Below are 27,961 nucleotides of genomic sequence, written 5' to 3'. Positions count from 1 at the left end.
CTGTCAGCGCATTCAGTTCAACTCAATTCAGGTTTATTTATATAGCACCAAATCACAACAACAGTCATCTCACGGTACTTTACAATGTACGATAAAGACCTTTCTGTTAATAAGAGAAAACCTAACCCCTGTATGTAAGTGGCGACAGTGGGAAGGTAAACCGCCTTTTAACAGGAAGAAACCAGGAAGGAAAACCAAGCTGAGGAAAGGGCAGCCATCTGCTGTGACAGGTCTGGGATAAGGGGAGGGATAGGACAAGACAAAAGACCCACTGTGGAAGAGAGTCAGAGATTAATAATTAATAATAAGAAATAATAATAAGAGTACAATAGCCTATGTTTTATCTGAATTTAGAGATCATCAGTTTAAGTAGTTATTTTGTATCATCTGGCTTCATTGATAGATATAGCTGGGTATCATCTGCATAGCAAAGCCTTCTAACAATAAGTGGCTTAAACCACTGGTTTAATATATACTAGTTAGGTTAATTCTGTTTTAGAGGAAAAAATAATTTCACACCCCTACTTCAGCAGAATTGATTTCATCAATACCCTCTCCTGTTCTCGTTTCTGTTTTTAACTTTCAGAAGAAGAATGAGGAGCTGGAGAACAAGAGGAAAAAGGAAGTGAACCTGGTCATTTCCCACGCCCCCTCAGCAGACAACTCTAACTTGTCGGCAGATGGAGACGACTCGTTCATCAGCGTCGAGATGGACTCGGCCATGCCCAGTCCTTTCAGCGAGGTGAGGGATCCAGAGGAAAAACAGAAGAGATGGATGGTGTGTGCATGTGTCCGATAAAGAGAGAGAAAGGCTTTTGTGAAAGTGTAGGTCATAGATGAGGCGGGAAAGGGATGAGATTTATGTTAAATGTGATGACTTGTGGCTGCTCCATTAGGCTTCTTTGGCCTGCATCCACAAACTCACAATCTTACTTTGCATGCTGTGCTATTAATCCTCCTCCCCTTTTCTTTTCTTATCTTTTGTTTCTTTTGGGTTATTAATTCTTCCCCTATATTCTCTTCTCCGGCTTTCCTCTTCTTTCGATCCACTCTTCTGTCCGTCTTACCTTTTCCCAACCATTTGTCACTTTTATACCCTGCACATTGAATCTTTCCTTTCCTTTCCTTTCCTTTCCTCTCTGTTCCTCGGACTGTTCCTCTTGTTGCCCTTTACTGTACTTACCTGGTTCCTCGTTCCCTTGTGGTGCTGACCCGCAGCCTGTATGTATGTCTGTTTGTACTCCTATGCATGGACAGATCTCCTTAAGTAGCGAGCTCCAGCCCGGCTCATTACCTCCTGATGCCGACGCGGATGAGAGCAGCAGCGACATGCTCGTCATCGTGGATGATCCGCTTTCTTCCGCGCCTCAGTCTCGTGCCACCAACTCACCCGCCTCTGTGTCTGGATCAGTCTCTGACAATATGAATGGTGAGAAAACAATTTCAGTCTAGCCATCGTTCATGGAGCGAGTAGAGCAGTATACTTTATGTTTTTCTGCACTTTGCATAGACTTGCTCTGCAGTTGGTGTCCCTGGAAAATTTGCTGTAGATCAAGACCAGATTTGACTTGTTACTGATACTCCCCACCTCTGAATTTAGGACATATCCGTTTGTATAGTGAGTGATATCAGCAGCTAAAGTTCAAAGTTTCCAAATAAATATGTAGCATATATGTAGCATTAAAGACAGTCACTTAAGCCCAAAGTATGTAAATGGTGCTAAAAGTTGTGTTCTTCCTATATAAAGGCTTTAGAGGTCTCTCTTGCTCTCTGGTTGTTTAGCCAATGCATTTTTGGCAGTGTTAAACAGCCAGCCCACCCAGCCACGTATCTCATACACTATCAGAAACCTAATGGTTTGTCCTAACTAAAAATAATCTAAGTATATATAATCTCTTCCAAGTGTGGAGTTGCCAAATAAAACCTAATCTGTCCTTTCCATGAGACTATTATCTTGTTCTACTGTTGCTAGAATAGCAAATTAGTGTGACTTACATGAAAGTCATCGCTGCACGTAGAAGGCTGGCTTGTTATGTTCTCTCTGCTATCTCGCCTTGTGTTTTAATAGGCTGGGGTCCATTGAGACAAGTGGCTTTTTACCTCATAAGCTGTGTGCAGCTCGTTTCTTGCTTGTTTTACATTTATAACAGTTTTATTTTGGCTCGGCCGCACTCAGAAATCAAGATACATGGTGAATGTTTTTTCCTTTTATCTTCACTTTGGAATTTTTGCGGCAAGATAATCTCTCCTAAATCCATACTTCTTCGTTAAAACCTGTTGGGAATTTTTGCTGCCATGCTAAGAGGTGCTTGCCAGCAAGATTATTGATGCGCAGTGATAACCAGAGCCAGCAAGCTGGGAGAAAGTTGGTTCCTTCAGAGATGTAGATGATGTTTAAATGAAAGGTTTGGAAGATGAGATGGAAAGCAAAGAATCAAGAATCAACTGGTGAACTTGAAAATGGGAAAGGAAAGAAGAGTGAAATTTAGACCTGAAGGTCGGGGGAAGCGTGGGGAATTTTATGAAAGGTTTTCATGTGTGCTTTGGTGTTAGTGATAGAGTAGGGCCTTTTTCCCCACATAGGGAGGTTGTAATCCAGAGTATTTGGAGTGAAACGTGTAGAGAAATGCAGACCAGTGGTGGGATGTGGGGAGTCAGAGAGGGAGAAGACAAGGTACTGGAGGATTAGGTACATCACCACTCTGGCTCTGATTGTGCAAACAGTATGGAAAATGAGAAGAGTGTTCCTTTTTTTGCTTGAGCCAGCACTTACAGTAATGATGAGCCGTGATTAATGTGCAATTGCGCTTAAATGTTGCAGAGAAATGACCACAGTAGACTCTGAAAGACTGGGTCAAGTAGGGCTGGGCGATATGACCCAAAATTCATATCTCGATATTTTTTAGCTGGATGGCGATATAAGATATATATCTCGATTTTTTTTTTAAGCCATAAAGTAAGAACAAAAAGAGAGTTCTTAGTCAAAGCTGTGTCCCAGATGTCACACAGGCACTTTTATTAACATACAGCACAGATGTACATGAAAAATTACTCAAAATTAAATTATGAGCATTCATTAAATAATAATGCTCCATAAATAAAAGAAAACAAGGTTGTTTTTGTGCTAAACAAAGAGCTCACAATTGTGCAGTCAAAATGTAAACTAAAAGACGCTGAGCGTAATAACAAAGACAGACAGATTTCACAGCTGCTCTGTTCCCAAGTTTTACTGTGTGACTGATAGCCTGGAGTTTGAAATCCGCTTCATAACCACGTCTCTTACAGGTGCCATTTATGGTCCTTATACACACACAATACGGTAATATTACGTTGATGCACAGTACGTATTACTCCGCGAAGCTCCTCGGTAGCCGTAATGCGCCGACAATCTATTAAGCGGTGCAGCTCCGTAGCTTACCAAAGTCGTACTCAAACATTTTTGACAGATTGCTGAGCGCCGTGTACCACATAAAATCGGTTCGTGGCCATCAAGCACAACCAGAATTCATACATAAGGCGCGCTATCAACTTTTGAGAGAATGAAAGGATTTTAGGGTTAGCGCTGTTAGTTCGTTAGCGCGGTTAGCTCGTTAGCACGTTGACGCCGTCCAGCCCCACGCATGGGGCGATGCGCAGTAACTCGTTAACGGAGATTTGCCGTGTCCGTCTTGTCGCTGCCTGCACGTGAAGCGATGGGGGAGGAAGGGGAGTTGTCTTCAGTGAAGGCGAGGCGGAGTAACGTTGCGTAGAGACAAAAGTGGACGAAAGAGGCAGACTTGCGGCTCCACAACTATAATTATAACGTAACATAGACTATATCGATATAAAGGATATTGTCACATCTTATATCTCGTATAAAAATATATCGATATGTTTTAAAAACTCGATATATCGCCCAGCTCTAGGGTCAAGGCCAAACCAAACTGAGTGTCTCTGACAGTGATGTTGATTCCCGCCTGACTGTAAAATACTGAAGAGGTTTTTTTTTTTACTATTTTTTCCTTTTATTGCCTGTGGTGTTCAGGTGTTTCAGCCTCGGACACAATCAGTCCAGGCAGAGGCAGGTCCGGGCGGAGTCGTGGGCGGCCTAAAGGCTCTGGAGGCGGTGCCAAGACTGGAGGGAAAGGACGCGGGCGTAAGTCAACTGCAGGTAGTGCAGCAGCAATGGCAGGAGCGATGGCAGGCGCGGCAGCTGCTTCGGCAGCAGCTTATGCTGCTTATGGCTACAGTGTTTCGAAAGGTATGTAAATATTGTACGGATCTTTATGCACAGGCACTGGCTGTCCAGAAATCAAAAAGAATATGTGTGCTTTGTTTACCTGTCAATGCATTTCTTGGACAAATGTTCTTAAGGACTGTTGATGTCACAACAAACATGCTTGTTCTGTTTCTCATGTTCATACATCCATATTTTCAAATGAGCACTCTTAACTCAAGAGTAACTCAGTTTTTTAAAAAATATTGTTTTAAAATCTGTCCTTTTCCCTGCAAGCTAAACGTCTACTACCCATGCACAACGTTACAGCTTCACCAATGTTTCAAGCCAGAGTGCTGACCTGTCATCTCTTTTCAAGCCACAATGAATGCACTGAATGAATACCTTACTGGTTCCTGTTATGGATACATTAAGCCAAAAGAAAGTAACAAAGGAGAAGATTGTTAGAGTCCATAATCATTCCACATTCCAATCAGTGCCACACAGTTGACACTGTTATGAACTTCTCCCAGAGATGTCTAATCGAGACTTTTTTTTTTTGGTTTTTTGAGGCCGATGTATTTTGTTGTGGTATCACTGCAAAAAAACAAACACAAGCCAGTTATGTCCTACTGAACTGGCTGTTTGAACATGATAAATAACCTCATCCTTTCCTGTCCCTAATTTCAGCGGGCCTCTCTGCATCCAGCCCTCTGCAGACCTCCCTGGGCCGGTCTGGTACCAGTCCTGCCTTTAGCCTCAGCAGAAGCTCCTCCCCCCAGACCAAAGGAGGCACCTCCACGCCGAGCCCCCACAAACAGCTGGCCCACAGCCACCACCACAGCAGCCACGGAGCAGTCAGGAAAGGAAAGGGTCCTGGCGGTCCTGGGGCTCGATGATACATGTGTACGCATATTCGTATTAATATGCCCTGACAGATAACTGACCTGCTCTTCACTGTGATTCCCAGAGATACCCCCCGCCCCCTCCCCGCCCACCTAAACTAATAAACAAGAGTATTTATAGTAACTGAGGCTCACTACCTGGAGGACCACGCTCTCCCTTCTGGCTCAGCAACTAAATAGAAGCTAGAGTAACCACAACAATTTAAAGGTACAGCCTCAACCAGCCTCTGCATTAGTTCATTTATATTCATTTAGTTTTTTTTTTTTTGTTTTGTTTGTCCAGAGCAGTGGACAAAAACACTGCCTTGAGCATTTTAATTTGAATTTTGACAGAAGTATTTCTAAGTGCTTTTTTGAGAAGACAAGCTGTATTCTACTATTGACGACAGGAAACCCAAAGGCGTGTAGCTCAAAGGGCTTTTCAGATCCTTGGATTTGCCCGGGTAGCGAGAAAAAGGAGTTCCTGTCAAATGCACTGAGCCACGTCTTCCCTTATTTTTCATTTTTAATTGTTATTTTATTTAGATTTTTGTTCTGTGTTACTGATTCTCCTACATGCACATTTGGTTATTTAATTGTTCTGTAGATATGTTCAGCGCAAAGCTGGTGGACAAGTCTGCATTTTACAAAGCTTAATGTGAACCCACCATACCAAACAGCTTTTGTACTAAAGCTCCTATTTTTGTAATGAAAGATGTACTGAAACCAACAGGCAGGCAGGTAAAACTGTATCCATAAAATGTGTTCATGTATAGGTGGAAATGGAAAATTTCTGATTATTTTTTGTGTCCAATGGGGAAAATAATGTAAAAACAAAAAAAGAAAGAAAAGGCCTACTAAAATAAGGGGTACTGATTGATAGAGCAATGCTGCTAATGTTAAACGTATGAATCGATTCACATTTATTTTGGTTGTTTTAAGTTATTTAAGTTAAAAACAGGCGATTCACAAAAATTGCGGAAAAATCTTCACCTGTAAACTGTAAATTGCGAATTCTAGAGCCATTTTTTTTTTCTTACTTTTTCCAAAATTGTTTTCTGTGATGACAAATCTGTGGTTCTCTTTGATGTCATTCATGTTTCAGAAACAAAAAACAGGAAAAAAAAAGGTGTGCACCAGTGTCCTGAGTTGAGCACTACATCTGTTCTAATGGGTTTGTTTTTGTGTTTATAGCGTGAATAAAATGCAATGTTCTATATCGATTGTACATAATGATGAATGAAAGCGACATTTCCTCTGGCTTTTTCTCTCATTTGCCTGACTATTTTTATAAGTCACATGTACATATGAAGAAATGCATCTGTCATTTTACTAACAGGAGTCAACTGAAAATAAAAGATGGCGAAATCTGAGCAGTTTGATTCTGCTGCTTGTTTGTTTGTTGGTTTTTACATTAGCACTGTCCTGGGTTTGAACCCATTGCTTCACGAGGGTTAACTCACTGTATGATATCCTGGAAAAATATAAATAGGCTGTAAGGTAAAAAATGATAACTATCAATATTAATTGATATTAATTAATTATCACAGTTATATTAAAGTGGTCACCAAGTGAAACTTTATAAAAAGTACACACTCTTATGTAAAAAGCCCTTTTTTTTTCTCCATTTTTTAAATTTTTTAATTTTTGCTTGCTTACTTGCTTCAAACCCACCAGCCAGCCGTGGCTTTTCTGTTTGGAGTTTGCATGTTCTCTCCAGGTACCCTGGCTTCCTCCAGCAATCCAAAGACATCCATGTTACATTAATTGGCGATTCTAAATAGATTTTAACTATGAATGTGACCGTGAAAGGATGCCTTTCTCTGTGTTAGCCATGTGACCCGTCCAGAGTGTACCCTGCCTCTCAATCTATGAGGCTGTTGTGGACTTCAGGTCTGCAACAGTGGAGGGAATCTGCACTGGCAAAGAAAAGAAATGGAATAAAGGACCAAGAATGTAATAATTCTGCTTGTAGAAGTACTAGGTTTAAAAAGTACAGCTGAATGGGGGCTTAATGAGATTTGGAAGGCCACAAATTTCATAAAAGCTTCATATTACTTAATATCTTCCACAAATGGGTGGTCACATATTAGTAGACTACTGCCAGGTGGAAACATCACTTTGCCAGCTGAGAAACATGCCTTGCCATCTCTCAGAAAACTAAAACATCTGTGTGCAGCACAACAATGATAGAACACTGACATCTTCATGTCAGTTTCTCAGTAGTTGCACGCTTTATTTCCCTCGTGGCTATAGATACAAACAATATTCATTTCAGCCCTTTATTTAAATATAACATCTGAAGCTCAGAAACAGCAGTTTCTGTTATCACACAAATGTTTTCTCACCTGTGGCTTTTTCTTAAAACCATTTTGTTTGGCACCCCTCTTGTTATGTCTCTGCTTGTTTACCCTTGTAAGGTTCTCTGTATTCTTCCTTCAGCCAGAAAGTGATTTTACGGCATCTCCTGACAATCCCACAATCATAGATTCATAAACTCACCAAAACCCCTGGAAACTGGGACTTCAGAGACCAGAAACCAAAATTCACATGTTTTTGATTTAAAAAAAAGATAAAGGTACGATTAACAACTCTACAGAGAAAAACTAAACTTTATACCTGTAATCTCATTAGTAAGACATCCTTATACAGCCAAGGGTCACATTCAACCCTAATTTAATGGGTGGTCCTTACAGCAATCTTAAAATTACATTTAATCTATTCTACTGTAGTCGTTCCAAGAAATTAGATCTCTGTTGCTCAGAATAATAGGCAGACCTCGCCATGGGCAGTTTTTGTTGGAGTAACTATTAAAGAAGTCGACTGTATAAAGATTGCCAAATGTAGGGTTTTTTTGTGCTACAGGGAGCTTTGAGCTTCGTTGCACTGGGAGGGAAACGTATATCTCAGAGATAAGATATTCAAAACCTCTGACACTTAAAATAGAAACTATCTGTAAGGTCTGTTTATGAAAAATCATTTGGAAGAACTTAGCCTTGATGTAAGGAAATGACAGAAAAACAACCCATTTGAGAGGCGATCAAACTGACAAAGATGCACCTGAGACCCATGTCGCCGTTTTCATGTCACCCTGCTGAGATTTCATCTCAGTGAACGCATCTGCAGTGTGTTCTTCCTGGTGCACTCTTGACACGACCACGGGGCAGACTTGTAAACACAGGACTTCCAGGTCTGGACTTGTTCCCGGTCAGCAGTTATATAAGCCTTTTCACCTAGATAGACTCTTGGACTTGAATCACATCCAGGGTACAAGCTGCTCCGGCCAATGTTTGGGTGTGTCTGACGTATGTTTGTATATGTGCACTCAGGAGACCTGTTCAAAAAGCTTTACTGACTTCTTAGAACATTGCTGTTGAGTTACAGTCTGCAAACCAGATGTGAACCAGCACGTCTGTTTTTTGTTTTTATTCCAAGAGCATGTCAGAAAAGCTGCTTCTTGGCAAGAGAAGACCCTCATGGTCTGTGTTCTTATGACATGCACACAAACACCTTGAAAGCCTCCCTCACCACAGGTTATTAGCTGGTGTGAAAAAGTTCTGTCAGCTGGTTCAATTGCAATCTTCACACTGAGTGCTTTTGTTTTTAAACAGGAGGGGGGAAAAAAACAAAAAAAAAAAACAAAAAACCCCCCCACAAAATACTCCTTGGGAAAATGCAGTACAGAAACATTTTCTCCTTTAGTGTACTTTATTATAGGATTTCTGGTTAAATCAGTTCTCTAGAATACATCTCTTTGCTGTGCACTCATTAAACTGCCACTTTTGATACCTCCAGATTTTCCTGACCAAGAACAGAGCCTTTTTCTTTTAAATGAGCCACAGCTCATTTAAACAAACAGTTTCTGTTGCAGCAATAACACACAAAAACAGTCATTTTCCACTTTTTTAAATTGGTATTTATTTTACTTGACACTCAGTTGTCACAAGCAACTTTTCAGAGTCAGATTTATTCTTTGACACATCAACGCACTCAACCACGAGCGACAGCAGTACCTTCTGAATTGGACGGAAGTTGCACCGTACAAATCAAAACAGTTAGTGAAGAAAAACAGTGTTTACAGTGAACATTGTAGGGATTGTATTAAGCTACCCTTCTTTTTTTCCACTTTTTCAAGTACAATGGATGGTGATGAGGACGTGAAGCTACAGAATGTAAAACACAGGTAGAACATGGCAGATCAAAGCCTCATGTGTAGTGTATTCTTTCCATTACATGCTAGTGAAACAAAGGGTACGAGCTACTGTGCTGCTAACAGGTAAGACACCATGGTCAATGCTGTGGCCTCGATGGAGAACAGGTGATGGTCCTCCACATGTGGGCAACTGCTCCTCATGAACTCCGCAAGCCGGAGCAGGTACTCCAAGTTGTGGCCCGTCTTCCCTCTGGACATTGCGATCTGGGCACCGATCTCCTCCGAGGTGGCCGGGCCCAGGTAGAGAGGGTTGTCGGAGGTGGCAATGTAAACCAGCGCCTGAACCGGAGGCTGGTCATTCCCCTCAGGGAAGAAATCCACCATTTTGGTCATGTAGCCTCCGCAGACCGTCTCTCGCACATTCAGGTACTTCAGGGACTCCTCCAGCTGTGAGCCTGCCACCTCAAACGCCACACCCCAAGTAGTCTCCTGTGGAGGAAGATGAAAACATATTAAGTCATCATTCAATTAACTGATGTAGACTGGAAACTCCACTGCACTTTCTACTGTAAACCAATAGGAAGCAGAAAGTTCCACTTACGTCATCATCTTCGATCAGCGTCACCACTCTTCCGGGCTGCAGAGAAGAAGAAAAAAATAAATCACGTCACGGACAACGCCTGATGCAGTGTGAGCCCAGCTGTTCAACATATCATGCCACCCTAAGCAATCTAATGATGTTCCCGTTAACAAGTAAACATATGCCCCATCTTACCAACTCATCGTTCCCACGATGGAAGTTGTCTCCGTGCCAGAAGCGTCTCTTGTAGCCTTGAATGTAACCGACCTTGCTCCTCTGATATTTGAAGTCAGGCTTCCACACCAGCGACCCGTACCCGAAAATCCACAGGCTGGTCTTCCCGGCGATGATATCTTGAGGCTTCATTGTTTTTGGATCGTTAGTTTTGACGACGTTCAAATGAATGAATGGATCTTTTTTCCTGAATGATTTGTTTTAAACCAGCTAAGATGACTAGCTAGCTAGCGTTAGCTTCCGTCGGTCCAGGAGCAGAGGCACCGGTTGGCTCGCAGGTATACCGCGGACGGTATTTGAGCCCAACTGCTTGGCAGTTGCGAAGATGGAATTTCGCTGTTTGTTTTGCCTTGCACTGTGCATTGCCATTGCATTAGAGATGCCGCATTATGCCTTAAAAATCCATGGCAGTCGCTTTGGCCCTTAGCTCAATGTCGAAAAAAGACAAAACCCGCTTTTGCCAGCTGCTTGCCGGCTGGTGATGGTTGGCTTTAAAAAAAAAACCGAATTAAAAGATCGAGGATTTACAGATGTTACCGCGTTTAACGCCCAGATGGTATTAATATACCTGCCAAGATGTATCTGTCTGTCTGACGCGTTTCTTCGATAACATGGCGAAGCAGGGATCTTACTTTTATAGAGTCCGCAGGACGTAGGCGGGTCCTCTCCTACCGTTTAACACCAATCATATTTAAAGGGGCGTTACCAAATTACCCCGTTTGCCCAAACAGATTTCGGTGCGCCAAATAGGGCGGGACTAGGAAACAAATTCGTTACACTATTGGTTAAAAATGACTTGCCCGGCATTGCCATCTTTTAACGCGATTGCTCGATGAACTGTCACTCAAAACAAATAACTCTGTGATTGCTCCAATGCGTTGTCACTCTCTTCACAAGCTTTAGCGATTCATACGGCTGATGCAACTTCCCAAAGCGTTTCAGGGCCTCAGCAGGAACCAAGCAACATACCAAGGCATTGCATCAGATGTTCCTATGGGAGATTCCCTATAGGAATCGTTTTATTTAACCACGTAAAAAGAGCACATAAACAACTGCTTCACTTTGATACAAACCACAAATAAATTATTCTAACTGAAAGATATGACTTTACACAGGAGAGATGGAAACCACATCTGGTATAGCAGGGAGTTACACAGGACCTTATATGGATGTACATGTGTAAGAGAGAAAACATATGATTTATTTATTCTACTCAAAAAGTCAGAGTTCCTGACTTCACTTTGTGGCATCCTGGAAAAATACAGTCACTTAAGCTGCAAATGAACCAATTATTAGTATCACTATTATATTGATTAAATGATCACAGTTACTTTCAAGTGGTCATTAATTCAAAGTTTACAAAAAGCACACAGGTTATGTTATGTAAACTAGGTATGTATTAGTCTTTTCTTTTTCTTTTTCTCTTTTCAATTTTTGATAATACATAAGCAGTGTGTCACTGTGGGGTGAACTGATGGTGGCTAAAATTAAAATAAAGAAAAATCATATGTGTATATACATATACATATATATATATATATATATATATATATATATATACATATACATATATATATATATATATATATATATATATATATATATATATATATATATGAATTATATATATATGAATTAATAGGATTTACTTACTTACATACTTATTCTTCTGTGTTCCTGGGTTCAAATCCACCAACTAGCTGTGGCTTTTCTGTGTGGAGTTTGCATGTTCTCTTTCTGCTTGTGTGGGCTCTACTCCGACTTCCTATTACAGTCCAAAAATGATCATGTTAGATTCCAAATTTTGCTGTAGGTGTGTATGTATGCCTAAAAGGTTGTCTGTCTCCCTGTGTTAGCGCTGCAGTGGACTGGCAACCTGTCCAGGGTGTATCTAGGGTGTATTTCACCCTAGATAGGCTTTAGCCCAAGTCGAGCCTTCAAAAAGGAAGTGGGCCATTCACTGGATAACTTCACTGTGGCTACGTTCATCTTTTCAAGTCAGTCTTTGCATGCATTATGTATCTAATTGGGACCCATTACGACACCATAACATGTTAATTTGAGCTTTGATTCTCTTTCTGTCTGTGTAGGTACTAGAGATGGCACGATACCACTTTTTTATGTCCGATACCGATACCGATATCATAAATTTGGATATCTGCCGATACCGATATGAATCCGATATAGTGTTTTTTAATCAACAAAACTGTTTTTTTTTTTAAATATCTTGCTGCATTTTGTATAAGTTCATACTCAAGTTTAAAACAACAACTACACTAAAGCTATTCTGTTATACCTGTATGCAAAAAAAAATATTTCATAGTTCAGCAATACTGATCAATCTAATAAACTTAAACCTACACCATCCTCCCTATTCTGGTATTTTAAAGAGTACTTAGCATAAATATTAAGCAGCCTAACTAATAGGGTTCCAACTCCCAGCAACAACAAAAATAAATAAATAAAAAATAGGGAACCACCCCTCACGCTCCACCTCATGATGCTTAATCGACGTAATCAACCTTAATTTGATGCAGTGTGAAAAAAAAAATGCACAGAAATCAATTATTTTTCAAGAAATATTAAATAGATTCAACATCTTTCTTCAACAAAATTGCAGACTGCACAGATGGTACCTTCCCAAAGGAAAAAGTACTATAGCTTACTAGGGTATATATATTAGACTTAATAGTTACTATATACAGTAATGGACTTCTATTTATTTTGCATCAAATTAAAACTTTGGGTGTCAGATAATTATTTATTAAAAGCTAGACATTTTAAATGAGAATAAGAAAGAAAAGTATGTCTTTGTGCCCCCTTTTCCCTGTTAATGCCCTATCGGCCCCCCTGGCTAAACTTTGCTAGATCCGCCCCTGCACAGTCAGCGTCAGCTAAGTAGAAAAAGATCCTCGAGTAGAAAGTAATAATAAATAAATTCTAACAACAGCTGATCAAGCTTAAACGTGCTGCTGTTGTTCAGCCGCTGGTTTCCTCTTTCTGGTGCAAAGTGGGCCAAAAACAAACCAGAGAGACGGACTCGCGACAGAAAAGCCGATCAGCTGATCGTTAAGCAGTTTCATGATTGAAGTAGCAGCAAGAAGAGGCAGTCGCTCCATATATCGTTTGTTAAGCTTAATGCAGGAATGCTTTACAAACATTCAGAGATGGACTTACACACTTGCTTTACTTCTCTCGGGATAACTTTGTCGGAGATGAAATGCCGGGTTGCTAGCGAAGCTCCAAATGCTATCCAGACCACGACAGGTCCCGCATGCCACAGCCGCTCTATCACGTGATGCATACTGCCCCGACGTGCTAACGTTCTGAGGCGAGTTACGGCGTGTTGCAAGTTTTGTGAGGTGCTTTCGTGATATTTAATGGATCGGATTACATTTTTTATTTTTCTCCGATATCCGATCCAGTAATTTAGGTCAGTATCGGACCGATACCGATACGTAATATCGGATCGGTCCATCTCTAGTAGGTACAGCAGGTGATTGTAGGTTACAATCACCAAAAAGCCTACTAGCTTAAACTCCAAAATGTAACCAGATTCAATGCTTTTCTTGCAGTTATACTCAGGAAGCATAATCTTTCTGAATTATTTAAACACAGGTTCCCTCATATATATTGTAATAATCAAGTGTGTTTTCTTTGGATTTCCTGCAAAATAATAGCATGTATGGGTTTCTACTTCATGTAAGATTTAAAATGCATTTGAAACCCTGTTAAAAAAGATAAGAAAGAAAATGGCAAAGTGCCAACACAGCTAAAACATGGAACTCAGTCAAGACAAAATAAAAGACATGGGATGGACAGAAAGATCCAGCCTCAGATCTGATCAAACGCACAAAAATGCTCACCACTCTTGTTAGATCTGATATACAGTTATAGCAGAGGCTCATCTGTGCTCAATACATAGATTATCTATAAATAGCTGGCATTACCTGTCTTGATAAGAGGCCAGGCCAGTATCAGCTCTTCATAAATCTAAAGCTACTGCATGCACGAGCTTCCAGCCCATTGTGCCTTCATGTCCATCCGCTTCTCAAGCTCTCTGCTACATTATCTCGTGTTGCTCTCACCACAGCCTGCTAAGGACTTCAGTGGCACCCACTTCTCCGATGTTTGCACACGTCCGTTTATCATACATTCATTTGTCTTTGCCTTCAAACCAATCTAAGATCATCATTCAAGCCTCATGCTGACACAGTCTACATGTTTAATTAGTCCTGATATCCTAGTAAAACCTCCCGACCCCTATTTTTTCCCCGCACATATATGCAGTGACTCAGGGTATGCATTCTTCTACTAATGTTAGATAAAAGGTTAGGGGGTAATTAGGACAGATGATTTGGATCTAAAAGTAAACTATGAAGGAATTATGATCAGTGCATGTTTATCTTAGATGAGGGTGTGTGTTAATAAACTGTACAGTGTGTTTGACTGGTTTACATTTTGATTAAAGGTCGGTTGTAGATCAAGTAAAAGCAGATCTGCTTATTGCTCTAGAAGTGTGGCATTTAAGTTAAACATAAGGGTTCCTGCAGGTTTTATGTTGGCATGTACTGATCCCCTGTTTCCTGTGTGTGGGGGTGTGGGGTGTGTGTGTGTGTGTGTGTGTGTGGGGGGGGTTCTTACTGACACCTAGTGTTAAATAATGAGACAGCTATAATAGCAGGGCAAGGACAGTAGTGCTGCTCCATACTGCAAATCTGATGTTAAGTAAATACAGGGCCAGCATTGCAGATACCAGTAACAGTACAGATACAGATGCTGATAAGTATAACCGAGAAAGGCAGCTTAAGTGGGGGAGAGTGTGTGTCAGTGTGTGTCACTATTTATGAGCTGAGTCATCATCAATTTGTTAACTTCTTAACACATTTTAATAACTACTAAATCACTGTGGTGCTTTTTACTTTGCATAGTACTCAGTTAACACAGTAAAACACATCTTTCAGCTTTTGAAACTGTATTTTGAAACTGTTTTTGGAGACCCTGAATGTACATATGTCTGTCTCTAAAGCACTTTGCGTCAGCTTCTGTTGTTTAAATGTGCTGTAGGCTATAACTAGAATAAACGTGATGTTTGAACAGAAAAAGTTTTAGACATTTTTCATAGTGCAACAAAGTATCAATCCTATCCGGTTGTTCAGTCTAACGTCACTAGCCGTGTCTGGGTCTAAACTCCGCTGCAGGTCCATATATCAAACGATCACTATGGCATTACTGAGAGTTGAAAAACTGTCTAAAGTCTTTCATCTTTAATAAAATGATCAGCGTTCTGCTCTACCAGGTGTAACAATTGAGTTTAACATCCAGGCATCCATGAAAACGGAATTTATGACATTTAACGGAGTTAGAAGTTAGCAGGGAGTTAGCTCGCTAGCTTCTATCTAAATACAATATAGCATGTCCTGACTGCGGGGTTTTGGAAACAAATTAAAACGTGCAGCTCTGCTATCACTTCCAGCATAAATGAAGACAGAAAACTAAACAGCAGTGACGTTTGTAGGGTTACTGAAGTTGGGCTAGCTGGTATATAATGATGTGCTACGTGACCGCTAGCGACACAGCTATGTTAGCATAATATAAACAAGCTAACTTTTTTTCCACTCGATAAAAGTTAACGTGAGTGTTCTCGGTGGTCAGAAACAAATGTAATCGCATGGCAGGATGCTGTAAAAGGACCAAACTTCAGCCAGGAGAACAACTGAGATCCATCCACATATGAGGTTAGTCATTCATATACTGCTGCATGGGCTGGGCTGTAGTTACATCCTAGGGTTTTAAAAACTGAGCTTAAATAAATGATTAGCGGTAATAAAAGCCGAGGGAGGTCAACAGGGATCACTGACTGTTTTAGGAGCTTTTTGAGATCAAATAGAAGAAAATACATAACATTAAACATGTTAACAACACAAAAGCCATATTAAACGCACACTACTTTAGACCCGGAAGTAGGATTCGTCGCGTCATCACTGAACAACCGGATTGTGCTAGTATTGATCCAATACAAATACCGATACCAGGGTTGGTATCGATACTATCAATATTTGGATCAGGCTCACCTCAACAGGGCAGGGCAAGGACACATAGGCCAACAATAACAAACTCATGCTGTTTGAAGCCACTTAAGGATTTTAACAAACCACAAGAGCTCCAGCTATAAAAAGAAAGACAACCTGCAACTTTCAACTCCTGATTGGCACTTTCAACATCTGCTTTGCTCACACATCAATTTATACATTTTATTTTCTTCCCTTTTCCTAGATTGGGAATAAATAGCACTGATTAGTGTGTTTGTCTGGGCCCTGGCTTGTTTTGAGGATGTTTCCTGAGAGCCCGAGTCATGTGTGCGAGCTAAGTACAGAACGAAATGAAAACGATGCGTGAGAAAAGCAGTCAGCATGCAGTGGCATGTTCTGCTTTTTTCCCTTTTTTTTTTAAATCAGGGAGGAAACAGGAACTGATGTCACCGGGTCACAAACAGGATGCTGTGATTATAACACAATGAAAATGCCTGACTGTGTTATGGACACCGAGAGGCCAAAGAGCAGAGCCTTAGCATGTGCGATGGAGTGTGGATGAGAGAGCGCTCTTGCTCGTAGGTGTGAGTGTGGGGACGGTGGGAAGCGCTATCAGGCTGGGTCAGGTAACAGATGACCACAGCGCGAGAGGCCTTTAACTGGGTGATTCATCACTGTGATAGCACGTATGTTTTTTCCGAGCATGTGCGGAAGCTCCCCTTTCCAAACTCTTTTCTTTTTTTCCTTTTTTTTAATGAACACACCCTAGCTGAGGATGAGGATGCCTAGGTCAACGGGCTGACAGGATGAGTGTGTGTGGATGAGTGTGTGTGTGAGGGAAAAACCATCCAGATTCTCTGCTGAGTGTTGATTGCTGCTGATTAGGGGGGTGTTGACTGTTGCAGCATTTGTGTTAATTGGAGTCAGGAGAGATTCTGATAATGTGCATGACACACACACACACACACACACACAGAGAGAGAAAGAGAGCGAGAGAGAAAGGAAAAAAGAGAAAATAAAAAAAATAATAATAAAAACACTGATCCTTAAGCGCTCTTCCAAACTGTATGGAACAGTGGCTATTTTCCAAATAGATGAGGATGGTAAATGATAGCAAGACGAAGAAGAGTACTCTGATAAAGATCTCTATTTTAGAAAAGTTGACTTATTTATTTATGTGGAATCCTCACAGATCCGCTGGCTTCCATCTGGTTTCACCCTCCTCTCTGCTGGTGCCAGGTCCTCTCTCCAGCTTTGTTTGCAGAGGAGTGGGTGGTACGGAACCGGGCATTGAAATATTGCTCTTAACCCTGAAGGGGAGGAAGAGCAGTTGGGGAGCCTGCAAGTGCCTGAGTGTATTTTTTATGGGAGGAGGTCTCTGTGGGTCGTGCGCACAGGCTGAGAGGCTTGGCATATGCTGCTGTTTTTATGGCACTGCAGACTCACACCGCGCTCCCCCACGGCATCTGCTTGGACGGCTGCGCGTGTGTGCACGTTTGCGTGCACGAGCTTTATGAGGAGGGAGGGGTGAGAGAGAGAAGAGTAGTGGTGGTGGGGAGGCATTCCCCCTTTTGCCCCGCACCGGGCTTTGTTTCACCATTTCCAGCTTGAGGGGGTGGTATCCGTGGAAACGGATTTGAATTTCAAGCCAATTTAGGGCTGGAGAGAGAGAAACAAGGGGGTGGGTGGGTGGCTGAGTGAGTGGGGCCAGAGCCAACAGCATTTCCAGGAATTACTCGAGGTAGACATACTACATTCAAGGACCTTCATTTACCAAATGTCCAAAACATTATATGTGATGTTGTGTTACTGCAGGAGAGCAGTTAGCACTGATTAAACCAATGCTGTTGGCTGAAATGAAGCTAAACAGATATAAATAAATACTAGACACACACGGTCAATAATGTAAAAGAAAAAAAAAAGGCCTCATAAATAATTTCTTTCCAGAAATTTTCACAGAATTTTTTATTCTACAGAAGTTTGGTCCTTATAAATATGCATTATATACAAAATAACATTATAAAACATATAAAGAGCAGTGTGTCATATTTAAATTAAAACTCTGGAAATACTCATTTAAAAAAAATTACATTATTGGTTCTGTACTTTTGAAATTCATTATAGGCAGGCAGTGGTGTGACAGTCTTTTTCTTCTCGTTTTGAGTCTCTTGTTTTCAGTTGCATTAAAAAGAACAAAAAAAAAAAAAACCCAACACCTTTTTTCTATGCGCAAACTTTTCCCTTTCTCTTGGATCGTGCTGGCACTGCACTGACTGTTGTGCTCCTGTGGTTTTCTCTTCAAATCTCTGTTGATTTTCAAAGTATTTTTTTCCCCCATTGTTTTTGTTTATTTATTTTGGTAGTGCAAATCGATCCAAGGATAGACAGGGGCACACAACTGAGCATTCAAACCCCGTTTTTTAAGGCTTCTAGTGAATTTGGGCTGCATACGATCTTCACCCTTGCGCATGACGTGTCCACCCCCCCCAAATTTCTTTTTTCCACGTGATTGACGGCTGAAGATTAGTTTCAGACATTCAGAACTCAGCAGTGGTGAGGTTGGATTGTGACACGGGGTGAGTTCACTCGTCTAGACCCTGAGTCTTGCATAGCAGGCGAAGCTGGCTGGAAAGAAGGAGAAAGGTGGGGGGGCGGATTTGGAGTGGTCAAATCTTTAGGCACCTTTTCTTTTTTACTGATTGGTTGGCTGTCAAAGTCATCATGATTATCACACAAGGCCAGGTTAGATACACAGGGCGACAATCCACCCTTTATCTCTCTCTCTTTTTTTTTACTGTCCAGGATGGCCAAGGTTAGAAGTTTAATAATTTCACTGATGCTGTCGTCACACCTCGTGCAGTCAGTCTATTTTTTTGCCAGTCCATTTAACCATTGTCGCGACTGAGAGAGGTCCTTCACTGTACATGTGTTGCATACAAACACTCGGTCAAAGTTTTTCAATTCTGTCCTTTTTTTTGTTGTTTTTGTTTTTCTTTCCTTTTTGCAGAGCAGACTTTTCTGCCCTCTCCAGTTCTCAAGTGTTCCAGAGCAGCAGTGAACATCTAAAATGATCTCCAGTCTCTTCTCAGCATTTGTAAACAATCCAGAATATTACATTCTGCCTTGATTGTGTCTCCCCCCCTCGTTCCCTTGCCTTCTGACACTCACAGTTTATACCTGTGGGATAAAAGAGAGAAAAAAATGGAGTTACACCAAATAATTTGAACAACATAAAAACAGCAAATTAAAAACAGTTTCCAAGCACTCCTTTAGCTCAAACGCACCGGTATCACTGTTATGTTTTGCTTGGAAGTAAACATCCTAAAAATTCCACTAAAAGCCACAGCACTAAAACATAGCACCTTTGAGACTGAGCAGAGCCAAACATGTGCGAGAAATCATTATAGGTTCTCACTTTAGGTCTTCATATGGCCAAGATAAAGTGTAGCTAGCATAATTTATAGAAACCAATAATGCACGTGATTGCGTTTCCCCCCCAGCTTAGGTCAGAATACCAAAAAAAACAGGGAAAAACAGCAAGTCTCATCTTCTCCTATGAATGTTGGTGTACTAGTGAGGAATCGTGCACTTGAGACAACCTAATGGATGTCAAATAGAGGATCTAAGGCAATGCTGATGAAGACGTGATTTTATTTCATTTCATTTATTTATTTATTTGCCTTACCTCAGTCGCTATGACGCATTCCTTCCTCTCTTCCGCTATAACAAATACCGACTGGTACATGGAGTCTCTCGAGGAGCATATTGTAGATATTCTACACTCTGGCTTTTCGCTGCAAAACACAAATCACACTTTGTGTTAATGCAAACTAGAAGCACATGGCAGAACTATGCGTTAGGTGTATACACATGCGGCGAAGCAGCAAAGAAGAGTACATAGCTAAGCACTTGTTCAATATAAACTCTGTGGATGAAGAGCAATGTATGGTTGGGGGCCCACTGTTGGGTGCAAATGAGGATTACATGACAGAGGCTTCTCATACATAACAGTCATTTCTACTCAGCAGAGCCCTGTATATATACACACTATCTATGTGAGTGGAATAAATAGTTCTTTAACAGACATTATCGCAGCCAAGACGAGAGTATAAAGACATGCAAAGATGTTTTCTCTTACCTGTACACTCTACTCAAAGGCATTTTATCATCTAAACCCTTGTCATAAATAAGACTTTTATCCTCTTGTGACTTTTCGTCCTTGAACTCCTTTGATTTCGAGTTGTAAGGGTCCAAGTGATAGTTTTTATGAATAAAGTTTGATTTCTCTGAGTCACAGTCTACTTCCAGGCTGATTTTCTGGTTGGTGTTTTTGAGCTGGGACACTGGGATCAGGTTATCCCTCTGACTGCTGGACAAGTTGTTCATAGTCTCTGATTCTCTTCGCTGCCTCTGGGCTTGCCTGTGGATGTGCCTCAAGGCCAAGACCACCATGCACAGCACCACCAGTAGTGCCACCAGCCCAACAGCCAGAGAAACCGCCGCCCACTGGAAACCATCTTTGTTCTCTCCGGTGGTCACAGGAGAGGTGACGGCGAAATATTCGCATTGGGGTCCAGTGAATCCAGCGGGGCAGCTGCAAGTTGCTGGAGACTTGCCCGGCCCACCTCCCCCACTGCAAGTACCCCCATTGAGGCAGGCCCGAAGGGAACACTCGTTCAGGATCCGGTCGCAGTTTCGCCCTCCGTAGCCGGCAGGACAGATGCAGGTGTAGTCGTTGATTCGGTCCTGGCAGGTGCCTCCATTAAGGCAGGGGTTTCCAGCACACTCGTTGATGTTGATTTCGCAGCGCTGGCCGGTAAACCCTGCGCGGCAGCTGCACACACGGATGCCACCATGGAGCTGACACAGACCTCCTATGAAAAAAAGAGAAAGCGGATGTAGATCATAAGCATCAACGAATACAGGTTCGGAGGAAACTCAGAAGCTACCATTAGCAAACAGAGTGAGAGACGTTTCGACACTGAGGCGTTTCAAAATCAAAGACAGAGAACACAATCTCCGTAATCCCTCCCGCGAGGCTGCTTGAGTTCACACATTTCCACTGAATCCACAGTGTGACCGCAGTGCTGCATATTGTTCTCCCAGCGCAGAACAATCCCAGAGCCCTCTGTGTTTACATGAGGACAGAAATTGAACTGCGCTGGCTATTTGTCCCCTTTCATCAACAACCACAGCAAGCTGTGGTGACATTTACAAGCTGCTGCTCGAAGCTGCTGAGTGTTTACATGGAGGACAATAGACACCAAGTTCCCACCAATTCCTGTTGTTCCAGTGGCAGGAATTGGAGTGGGGGGGGAAAGGGAAGTTCAGAAAAAAAAGGGGGGGGGGGCAAAGAGGAAAGGAAGACTGTACCATTAGCGCAGGGAAGCGACGTGCACTTGTCCACTTTCTTCTCGCAGTTGAGCCCGGTGTAGCCTCTGGGACACTCGCACATGTAGCTGCGCCCGTTGTCCTTTTCCTTACATTTCCCCTTGTGGAAGCAGGGAGAGTCGGCACAGGTCAGCAGGCTGTGCTCACAGTGGGAACCCTCAAAGCCCTGGGGACAGGTGCACATGTAGCCACTCTCCAGATTCTTGAGAAATGGAAATAAAAACAAGTCAGTGAGTAAGTATGATCAGCAGTGAATGTTGAAACCTAAAGGTGGGCATGCACCGCTCATTTTCATACTTACTGTGCATGTCCCCCCATTCCTGCAGGGGTTGCTGTCACACTCCTTCATCTCCAGCTCACATTTGACCCCCGTGAAGCCTGGCAAGCATGTACACGTATAGCTTCCCTGGCCAGTGTTCATGCAAGTGGCGCCATTCAAGCAGGGATGGTGATGGGTGCAGAAGTTCAGGTCTGGATTGGGGGAGAGAGGAGAAGAGTGTTTGTTTACAGGGTGTCTGCAGGAGACACACACACACAACCAATCTACCCCCGGATGTGTAGAAAGCTATGAATAGAACACTTCAGAGGAAACCTAATTTACTAATGCTTTCAAGTTAATTCAAATGAAAACAGGGTGCAAGTAATATGAGAGCATCTTTTTAAAAAGGAATAGCAGCAGTGAGCCAAGTTGTCTGGCGTACCTTGGTCACATAATAGGCCTCCCCAGCCCTCCTGACAGTTACACTGCCACGGCAGCTGGCAGGTACCGTGCTTGCAGGCCGGGTACTTCCTGCACTCGTCACAGAACGTGCCCTGCCAGCCATCTCTGCATCTGAAAAATTAAAACAAAAACGAAAGACATTTAAAACATTAGTCTTTGTTTTTTTTCTCATGCTAAAAGTGTTGTGATTGCAGTCTTAAGCCATCAAATAACTCAGATTAAATATCCCTGTAACAGATTAATTGGATGTTAATATTAAGAAATCGGTTAACATCAGTAACTGCGTCATACCACAGTTGGACACAATCATTAGATGATTAATTAATGCATCACAGAAATCTGAAAAAAACAAACAAACAAACAAACTTTCACTTGGCTAAAAGTGAGATCTTGTAGTAGTAAAATCTTGTTAGTTCATCGCTCATCACTCAGTGAAACTGCACTTTATTTGTACAGGTAGGTTATACAATGTATGTACAGCATGTGTAGACGTTAATGCTAAGAGTGGGGCTGGAAGCAGGGATCTTTATTGTGTTTAAAGATTACTAATTATAATATAATAATACCCAAGCAAAAATATTTTTTAAAGATTAAGATGCTTCCTAAAGGTTCCTAAGATCGTGGGACTTAAGATGCTCTTTTAAAGGTTAAAACATTTTTCTGTTACTTAGTGCGCAGAGACATGGGAGCAGCTTTACTGGTATCTAAAGGATTTAACCTTAATCTGGAATGGTTTTAGTGGTGGGAACGGTGGATTTGTGCCTAAAAAGAGGGCAAAAATAAAAAATCAGGAGGAATTTCCCACAGCGAGTGGGTGAGTGTGTGTGTGTGTGAATTATCCACGCTGGTGAGTGAGATAGGGCAGTGACAAGGAGGGAACATGGGAAGCGGAGAACTCAGTGAGTGATGCTGTGAAGAGAGGGCGCGGACCGAAACGCTGACGTGAACTTCAGCCTCACTTAATGAATCATATGGAAATATTTCAGCTCATGTGGATCCTCGGATGATAAAAGTGCTTTTGTTGCGCATAAACTGGGAGGCAGCTGAGTGAAGAAGTTGAGTGAAAAACAACCCAGGCCTTCCACATGAAAGGAGCTGACGCTGTGCCCATATGTGCTCCTTTCCTAACAGCCAACGCATATTTCAACACTTGCAATTATTAATACTTACACACACTCGCCAGGTTTGGTGCAGTTTCCATTCCTCTCGCTGCAACCCTCCAGACAGATAGCTACAAGCAGAAAGAAGAGAGAGAAAAAAATGAAACTTACAGTAAGGGTGCTGCTCTTTTACTGTTCTTTGCCTGTTGTCCACCTGTTCCTCCTGACACAATACATCAGGTGTGACAATTTCACATTTTCCATACTGTTAAAAATAAACCATAAGCTAAAATGTCACACAAGCCCCTTGCACTGCCATTAGGCACACAACAACCAAGGCTTTCCTTGAAATAGCCAACTGTAAGCTCTGTATATTAAAGTACACGGGGCCTTGGTGAGGCTCAACTTTCCTCAGAAGCCTCCATTTGATCTAAACCTGTCCGCCACACCCACAGCTGCCACTGGGTGGGTCGTTTGTGTGTGTGTGTGGGTGAGAGTTTGTTTGTCCTGTTTTAAGTGTACCGGTCATGACACTGATTCGCCGGGGCAACATATCAGGCGACTGACAGTAAGCGGCCGGTTTAGTCCAGAACAGATGCTCGCTCTCAATAGCAGACAGCTGTCACTATTGTTGTTTGTGGTCTGCCAGAACCATATTTGCAGCTGCCACTACCGCGCGCCCAACAATGGAAGGGGACTAAACATCGGTGGCGCGTGGCGGATAATAATGCTGCGATTAACCTTGGCGCGTGCAGTCGCCCGGGCTCCTTCTATCAATGCCCGCGCGCACCCCCTCGCGCCCTCCCCTCTCTCCTGCAGATTAAGTTACCGGGCACGCGCTTTCTGAAGGTACAGTAGTAAACAGAAATTAACAGCTCTTCCTTTAACTTACCTGGACAGAAACGGCAGGTAAATGTTCGCTAATACGCGTAGATTTAGCTTAAGTTAGCCAGCCATTTGTGTCACGTGACTACTACTACTACCACTGTGCGCAAGTGTCCACAGTGTGTGTTTCTGCATTAATGTGTTTGCTACTAAGCTCCTTCAAACTCTACACTATGGCCCCGAACGGCCGGGCTTGTTAAAATTTATGTATGGGAGCGTGTGAGCGAGAAGGCAAATTATGGCCTCTGAAAGATGCCCAATCTGTCTTTCTCATGTATATTTTCTGTAGTCAGTGGCGATTGATGTGTGTGTAATTGCAACACGTGAGCCCATCTGGTTAGAATTTGGCGCCACAGTCAAAATAGCACATGCCAATTTCTCTTTCACCGCCAAGTGACATGGATGACAGATCCGCTGTCACCCGTGTGGCCACATATCCAGCACATGGTAACTATTACTCTCACGGTGCCTCCTTCCAATCTACTCTTTGATTAATTTGTTTTGGTGAAAGGGGGCCCTTGGTATTGTGGAGCCAAATGGCATCGAGCCTCCTCATAGGCTCATTCAGAACTTTCCAAATCTTGGGAGTGCTGGTGCACGATCTGGCCAAGTGGGTTTGCACAAGTATAATGTGCCTGTTGTCGTGCTAAGCCTGCCCCTGCCAAGAAAACCCATATTCAATGAGTACCCACAAACCCACCAATTGCACGTCAGAATTACATGATTACAAATTATATGAAGCAAACAGCTATGAAAAATGCATTCCACACCAAAATTGCCTATCAGACTTGCCAGATATCATGAGGTCATGTCTAGTTATAGCACTCAAACATCCTGTGGCCTTGAGGATGATGACCTATGGGTTACACAACTCACATACTAGCAACAGCTGATATCAAACTTATGCATTTCTCTCTATAGGCAGAAACCATTATAATGATTATGAAGAGCAAAGGACGATGTACAGAAACAGATTCATCAGAGTATTGGACAGTTAACCACTTTAAGGTAAGGCCTGTCCACCAAATCCTGCAGAACACTATCCAAAAACTCATTACAATCAGATTGAGTTGAAGCAACTACAGACTGTGATCACCAAGAATAGACTACTGATAGCAAGTGAGCCAGACAGTTGTAAAACATAAAGATTATGTAGCTGGTTGCTTACGTTCTTCGCAGTATTTCCCCTTCCAGCCGGGCAGACAGGATAGCTGTCCATCACGGGTACAGGTGTAGTGGCCGAATCGGTCATCCCTGGGCGTGCACTTTTTGGAACAACTTTCTCCGTAGTAACTTTCATTGCAGATGAATCGGTACGAATACTTCAGCTCTGTCTGCACATTGGCCAGTGTATCCTGAGACCAGTCAGTTCCTACACCAAGTTGTCTTTGGATGGTAAAGAGGCTAATCAAAGCGTCTTGGTTGTTGGTTTCTGAAAGAAGATGAAGAAAAAGAAAAAAGAGGAGAAGGAAGAGGAAGTCAGAACTAATGGAGGAAGTTTAGAGTTTAAACCTGCCCATGTCCTGGATTGATTATGGTTTTATGTCACTTATGCATCATAAATGGCTTGCGAGGTCAAAAGTCATCCACTTTTGCTTTAATAATCTGCCCAGTGCCAAGCTGCATCCCTTATCAAATCCCATACAGCTTAGATGAAAGATAAACTCAGGTTGAAATTTCCTCTTTCTTTCCGTCAGCAAAAACATTCCCAGGCCCAGTCCCCTCTTCCAAAGGGCAGAACAGAGTAAGGTGTAAAATACAGGAAGATGTAGTCAGGGGCTTTTGGCAAGCACTGAGTATTCTCACCAAAGCCCACAGCTCTTTCCCACGCCAAAAATAAACTAGAGGAAGTTCAATTGTATTGGGTATAAGAATGAAAAAGGTGTTCTGAAGTTCATAACAAAGGCATGAATAGGCGTGAAAATTGTCTGAAATGATGAACAATTAACGGGAGGTGGAGGGGGAACACTTCAGTGACTAAACTGCATTTAATAGCCCAATTTATTTTCTGCTTTCGTGCATGTTAAGTGTGCAAAAATTGTAAACCGACTGGAGTGTGTTAAACCTACAGACAGAGCTCCCTCCTGTGGCAAAAAAGGCTGCACTTACCTACAGGTAGGTTTCCATAAGGTGAATGCCAGGCTTCAATTATTAATGAAAAGGACCCCTAAAGAGAAAACATATGCCGTTAATACATGCTACAAATACTATAGCGATTAAAAAAAGAGTGCTCGCAATTTAGACGAGAGCCTAAATCTTGCTTATTTTTGTATTTCATAGGCTCCTGCTAATTGAGAAGAGAAATTTAAATCAGACTTAAGACTGCACGAGGAAATATGTGTCACAGTGATCACGAGAGCCTTTCTGGATTTTGAAATGAACGACATGGCAGCAGTCCAATCTGTTAGTCGAAAGAGTATTACCTAATGATATGGATTAGACTAGCTGACCAATAATTGGTGCGCTCCCAAAATGCATAGCAGTTCCCCGAAATCAACATAATAGCAATCGCTGTAGTGAAACAAATAAAGTGGATGTGCTGCTCCACGCCCTTACCGGCCAGCCAAAGTTGAAGGGTATTTGAATCGGTGTAGGTAAAGTGCCACTGTCCTTGGCGCTGAAAGAGTTTGTCCCCAGCACTGGTGTCATTGTACTTCCAAAGATGCAGTCACCTGGAGAGACCACAGCCTGATAGTTCTTCAAGCAAATTCTAAAATAAGTCCTGCAGTTGGGTTTGCATGCATCTCCGTTTGCAAGCAGACCTTTGTGGTTTTTAAATTCGTGGAGATCCAGCTCAAAAACTCCGGATCCAAATACCTAAAAGAGAAGGAAATATTATTTAAGAAAACGCCGTGCAGCTACATGAAGCTTATTCTGTTATTTAAAAAAAGGAGGGGGGTAAAAATTAAACAGTCGGCTCTCCATCTGGTTTCGCCGAGGTCTCAGGACCACCAAGGAGATGTAGATCCTCTTTCATACCTGTGATATTAACGTGGTGCTAAATGCGATGGTAAAGGTGAACCAGGCTGCCATCCTTCTTGTTTCTCCAGGGCAGCCGCGTCACCAGCCACTCACGCAGCAAAACCTTCTTATTCCGAAGTATTGACGCCGAGGTAAACAAATAGGGTATTGAAAAAAACCCTTCCACGAAACACTATAAATCCTCCACTCCCGATTAGTCCTCAATAGCTCCTTGTTGCCGTGCGTCAAAAGCGTCCAGAGGAAGCGTTTCCAATCTCCAAGTTATCCAAAGGTGAGGGAAGACCAATATCCACAGCTGTGTCCCACTCCGTCAGCAGGCGTCCTCTCCTTGCATGATATTGTACTCCACAATGGTCAACTCCTCTGTGTGCGCGCGGCTCAGACCTTGTTTTGGTGCTCAAGTCGGTGCGTCAGTGCGCCACGGACGTTCATCACTCGTCTTATTACTACTGAATGAACCCTAGTGTGTCTCCTCCCAGATATATAGACTACCACTGCGCTGCTCATTACATAAACTGCCACTCACCCAACTGGCACCGCCCACTTTACATATTCAACCCCCTTCTCTTTCCACCCCAACAATTATCCAGATTTAATACCCACTGGCAGAGAGATGACTGACCACCATGGATACCGGGCGATTATTAACAAGCCCCCAACATCTGCTGACTTATTTTTAGCGCACAATATGCGGGGCGCACATTTAGACTTTTTTTTTTTTTGCACAATGAGAGGGGACAGCGCAGGAGAGCCGAAACTTCGAGAATGGAGAGCAGAAATTCAATTACTGTCCTACTCTCCTTG

At 42.3% G+C, this 27,961-nt stretch overlaps 3 protein-coding genes and 1 long non-coding RNA gene across 10 annotated transcripts in view; 2 read left to right on the top strand and 2 right to left on the bottom strand.

Moving 5' to 3' along the window:
• The window catches only part of ino80 (INO80 complex ATPase subunit), a 39,759-nt gene extending 33,307 nt beyond the window's left edge, over nt 1–6,452 (top strand). For all 4 annotated transcript variants that reach the window (XM_082505644.1, XM_082505643.1, XM_082505645.1 and 1 more), the window contains exons 34-37: nt 587–742; nt 1,258–1,429; nt 4,025–4,240; nt 4,886–6,452. In XM_082505644.1, coding sequence (XP_082361770.1) covers nt 587–742; nt 1,258–1,429; nt 4,025–4,240; nt 4,886–5,094 — 753 coding nt within the window. In that variant the 3' untranslated portion in view covers nt 5,095–6,452. The remainder of the gene's footprint in view (nt 1–586; nt 743–1,257; nt 1,430–4,024; nt 4,241–4,885) is intronic.
• Nucleotides 6,453–8,972: 2,520 nt separating this feature from the next.
• Nucleotides 8,973–10,673, bottom strand: chac1 (ChaC, cation transport regulator homolog 1 (E. coli)). Its single transcript, XM_082505102.1, has 3 exons — nt 10,008–10,673; nt 9,834–9,869; nt 8,973–9,721 (listed from the first exon to the last, which is right to left on the bottom strand). The coding sequence occupies exons 1-3, from the start codon at nt 10,176–10,178 to the stop codon at nt 9,338–9,340; spliced, it is 591 nt and encodes a 196-aa protein (XP_082361228.1). The 5' UTR covers nt 10,179–10,673; the 3' UTR covers nt 8,973–9,337.
• A 7,341-nt stretch (nt 10,674–18,014) lies between these two features.
• Nucleotides 18,015–27,675, bottom strand: dll4 (delta-like 4). The gene is made up of 11 exons (XM_082504587.1): nt 27,155–27,675; nt 26,732–26,992; nt 26,285–26,342; nt 25,344–25,607; nt 23,361–23,421; nt 22,171–22,301; nt 21,771–21,940; nt 21,452–21,671; nt 20,217–20,952; nt 19,764–19,872; nt 18,015–19,255 (listed from the first exon to the last, which is right to left on the bottom strand). Exons 1-11 carry the CDS (start codon nt 27,206–27,208, stop codon nt 19,250–19,252), a joined length of 2,070 nt encoding a protein of 689 aa, XP_082360713.1. The 5' UTR covers nt 27,209–27,675; the 3' UTR covers nt 18,015–19,249.
• Nucleotides 23,816–27,961, top strand: part of LOC309688704 — an 80,990-nt gene continuing 76,844 nt past the window's right edge. For 3 of the 4 annotated variants that reach the window (XR_014271145.1, XR_014271146.1, XR_014271147.1), the window contains exons 1-2: nt 23,816–24,139; nt 25,097–25,183. This is a non-coding gene — a long non-coding RNA (uncharacterized lncRNA). Of the gene's footprint in view, nt 24,200–25,096; nt 25,184–27,961 lie in introns of all 4 variants that reach the window. The other variant, XR_014271148.1, reaches the window with a different exon arrangement.

This window comes from Aulonocara stuartgranti (assembly GCF_965226115.1).
Source record: "Aulonocara stuartgranti genome assembly, chromosome: 15".
Classification (NCBI taxonomy): Eukaryota; Metazoa; Chordata; class Actinopteri; order Cichliformes; family Cichlidae; genus Aulonocara; species Aulonocara stuartgranti.
The sequence above is the reverse complement of the archived record's forward strand: the minus strand, read 5'-3'. Positions and strand labels throughout refer to the sequence as shown.

Excerpts from the sequence above, each read along its gene's own strand:
- dll4 (XM_082504587.1), bottom strand. The coding sequence starts at position 27,208 with ATGGCAGCCTGGTTCACCTTTACCATCGCATTTAGCACCACGTTAATA. Across the intron at positions 26,993-27,154 it reads GCACCACGTTAATATCACAG|GTATTTGGATCCGGAGTTTT; the intron begins GTATGAAAGAGG and ends CTTCTCTTTTAG. Across the intron at positions 22,302-23,360 it reads ACCAAACCTGGCGAGTGTGT|ATGCAGAGATGGCTGGCAGG; the intron begins GTAAGTATTAAT and ends TTAATTTTTCAG.
- chac1 (XM_082505102.1), bottom strand. The coding sequence starts at position 10,178 with ATGAAGCCTCAAGATATCATCGCCGGGAAGACCAGCCTGTGGATTTTC. Across the intron at positions 9,870-10,007 it reads ATCGTGGGAACGATGAGTTG|CCCGGAAGAGTGGTGACGCT; the intron begins GTAAGATGGGGC and ends TCTTCTCTGCAG. Across the intron at positions 9,722-9,833 it reads CGCTGATCGAAGATGATGAC|GAGACTACTTGGGGTGTGGC; the intron begins GTAAGTGGAACT and ends CTTCCTCCACAG.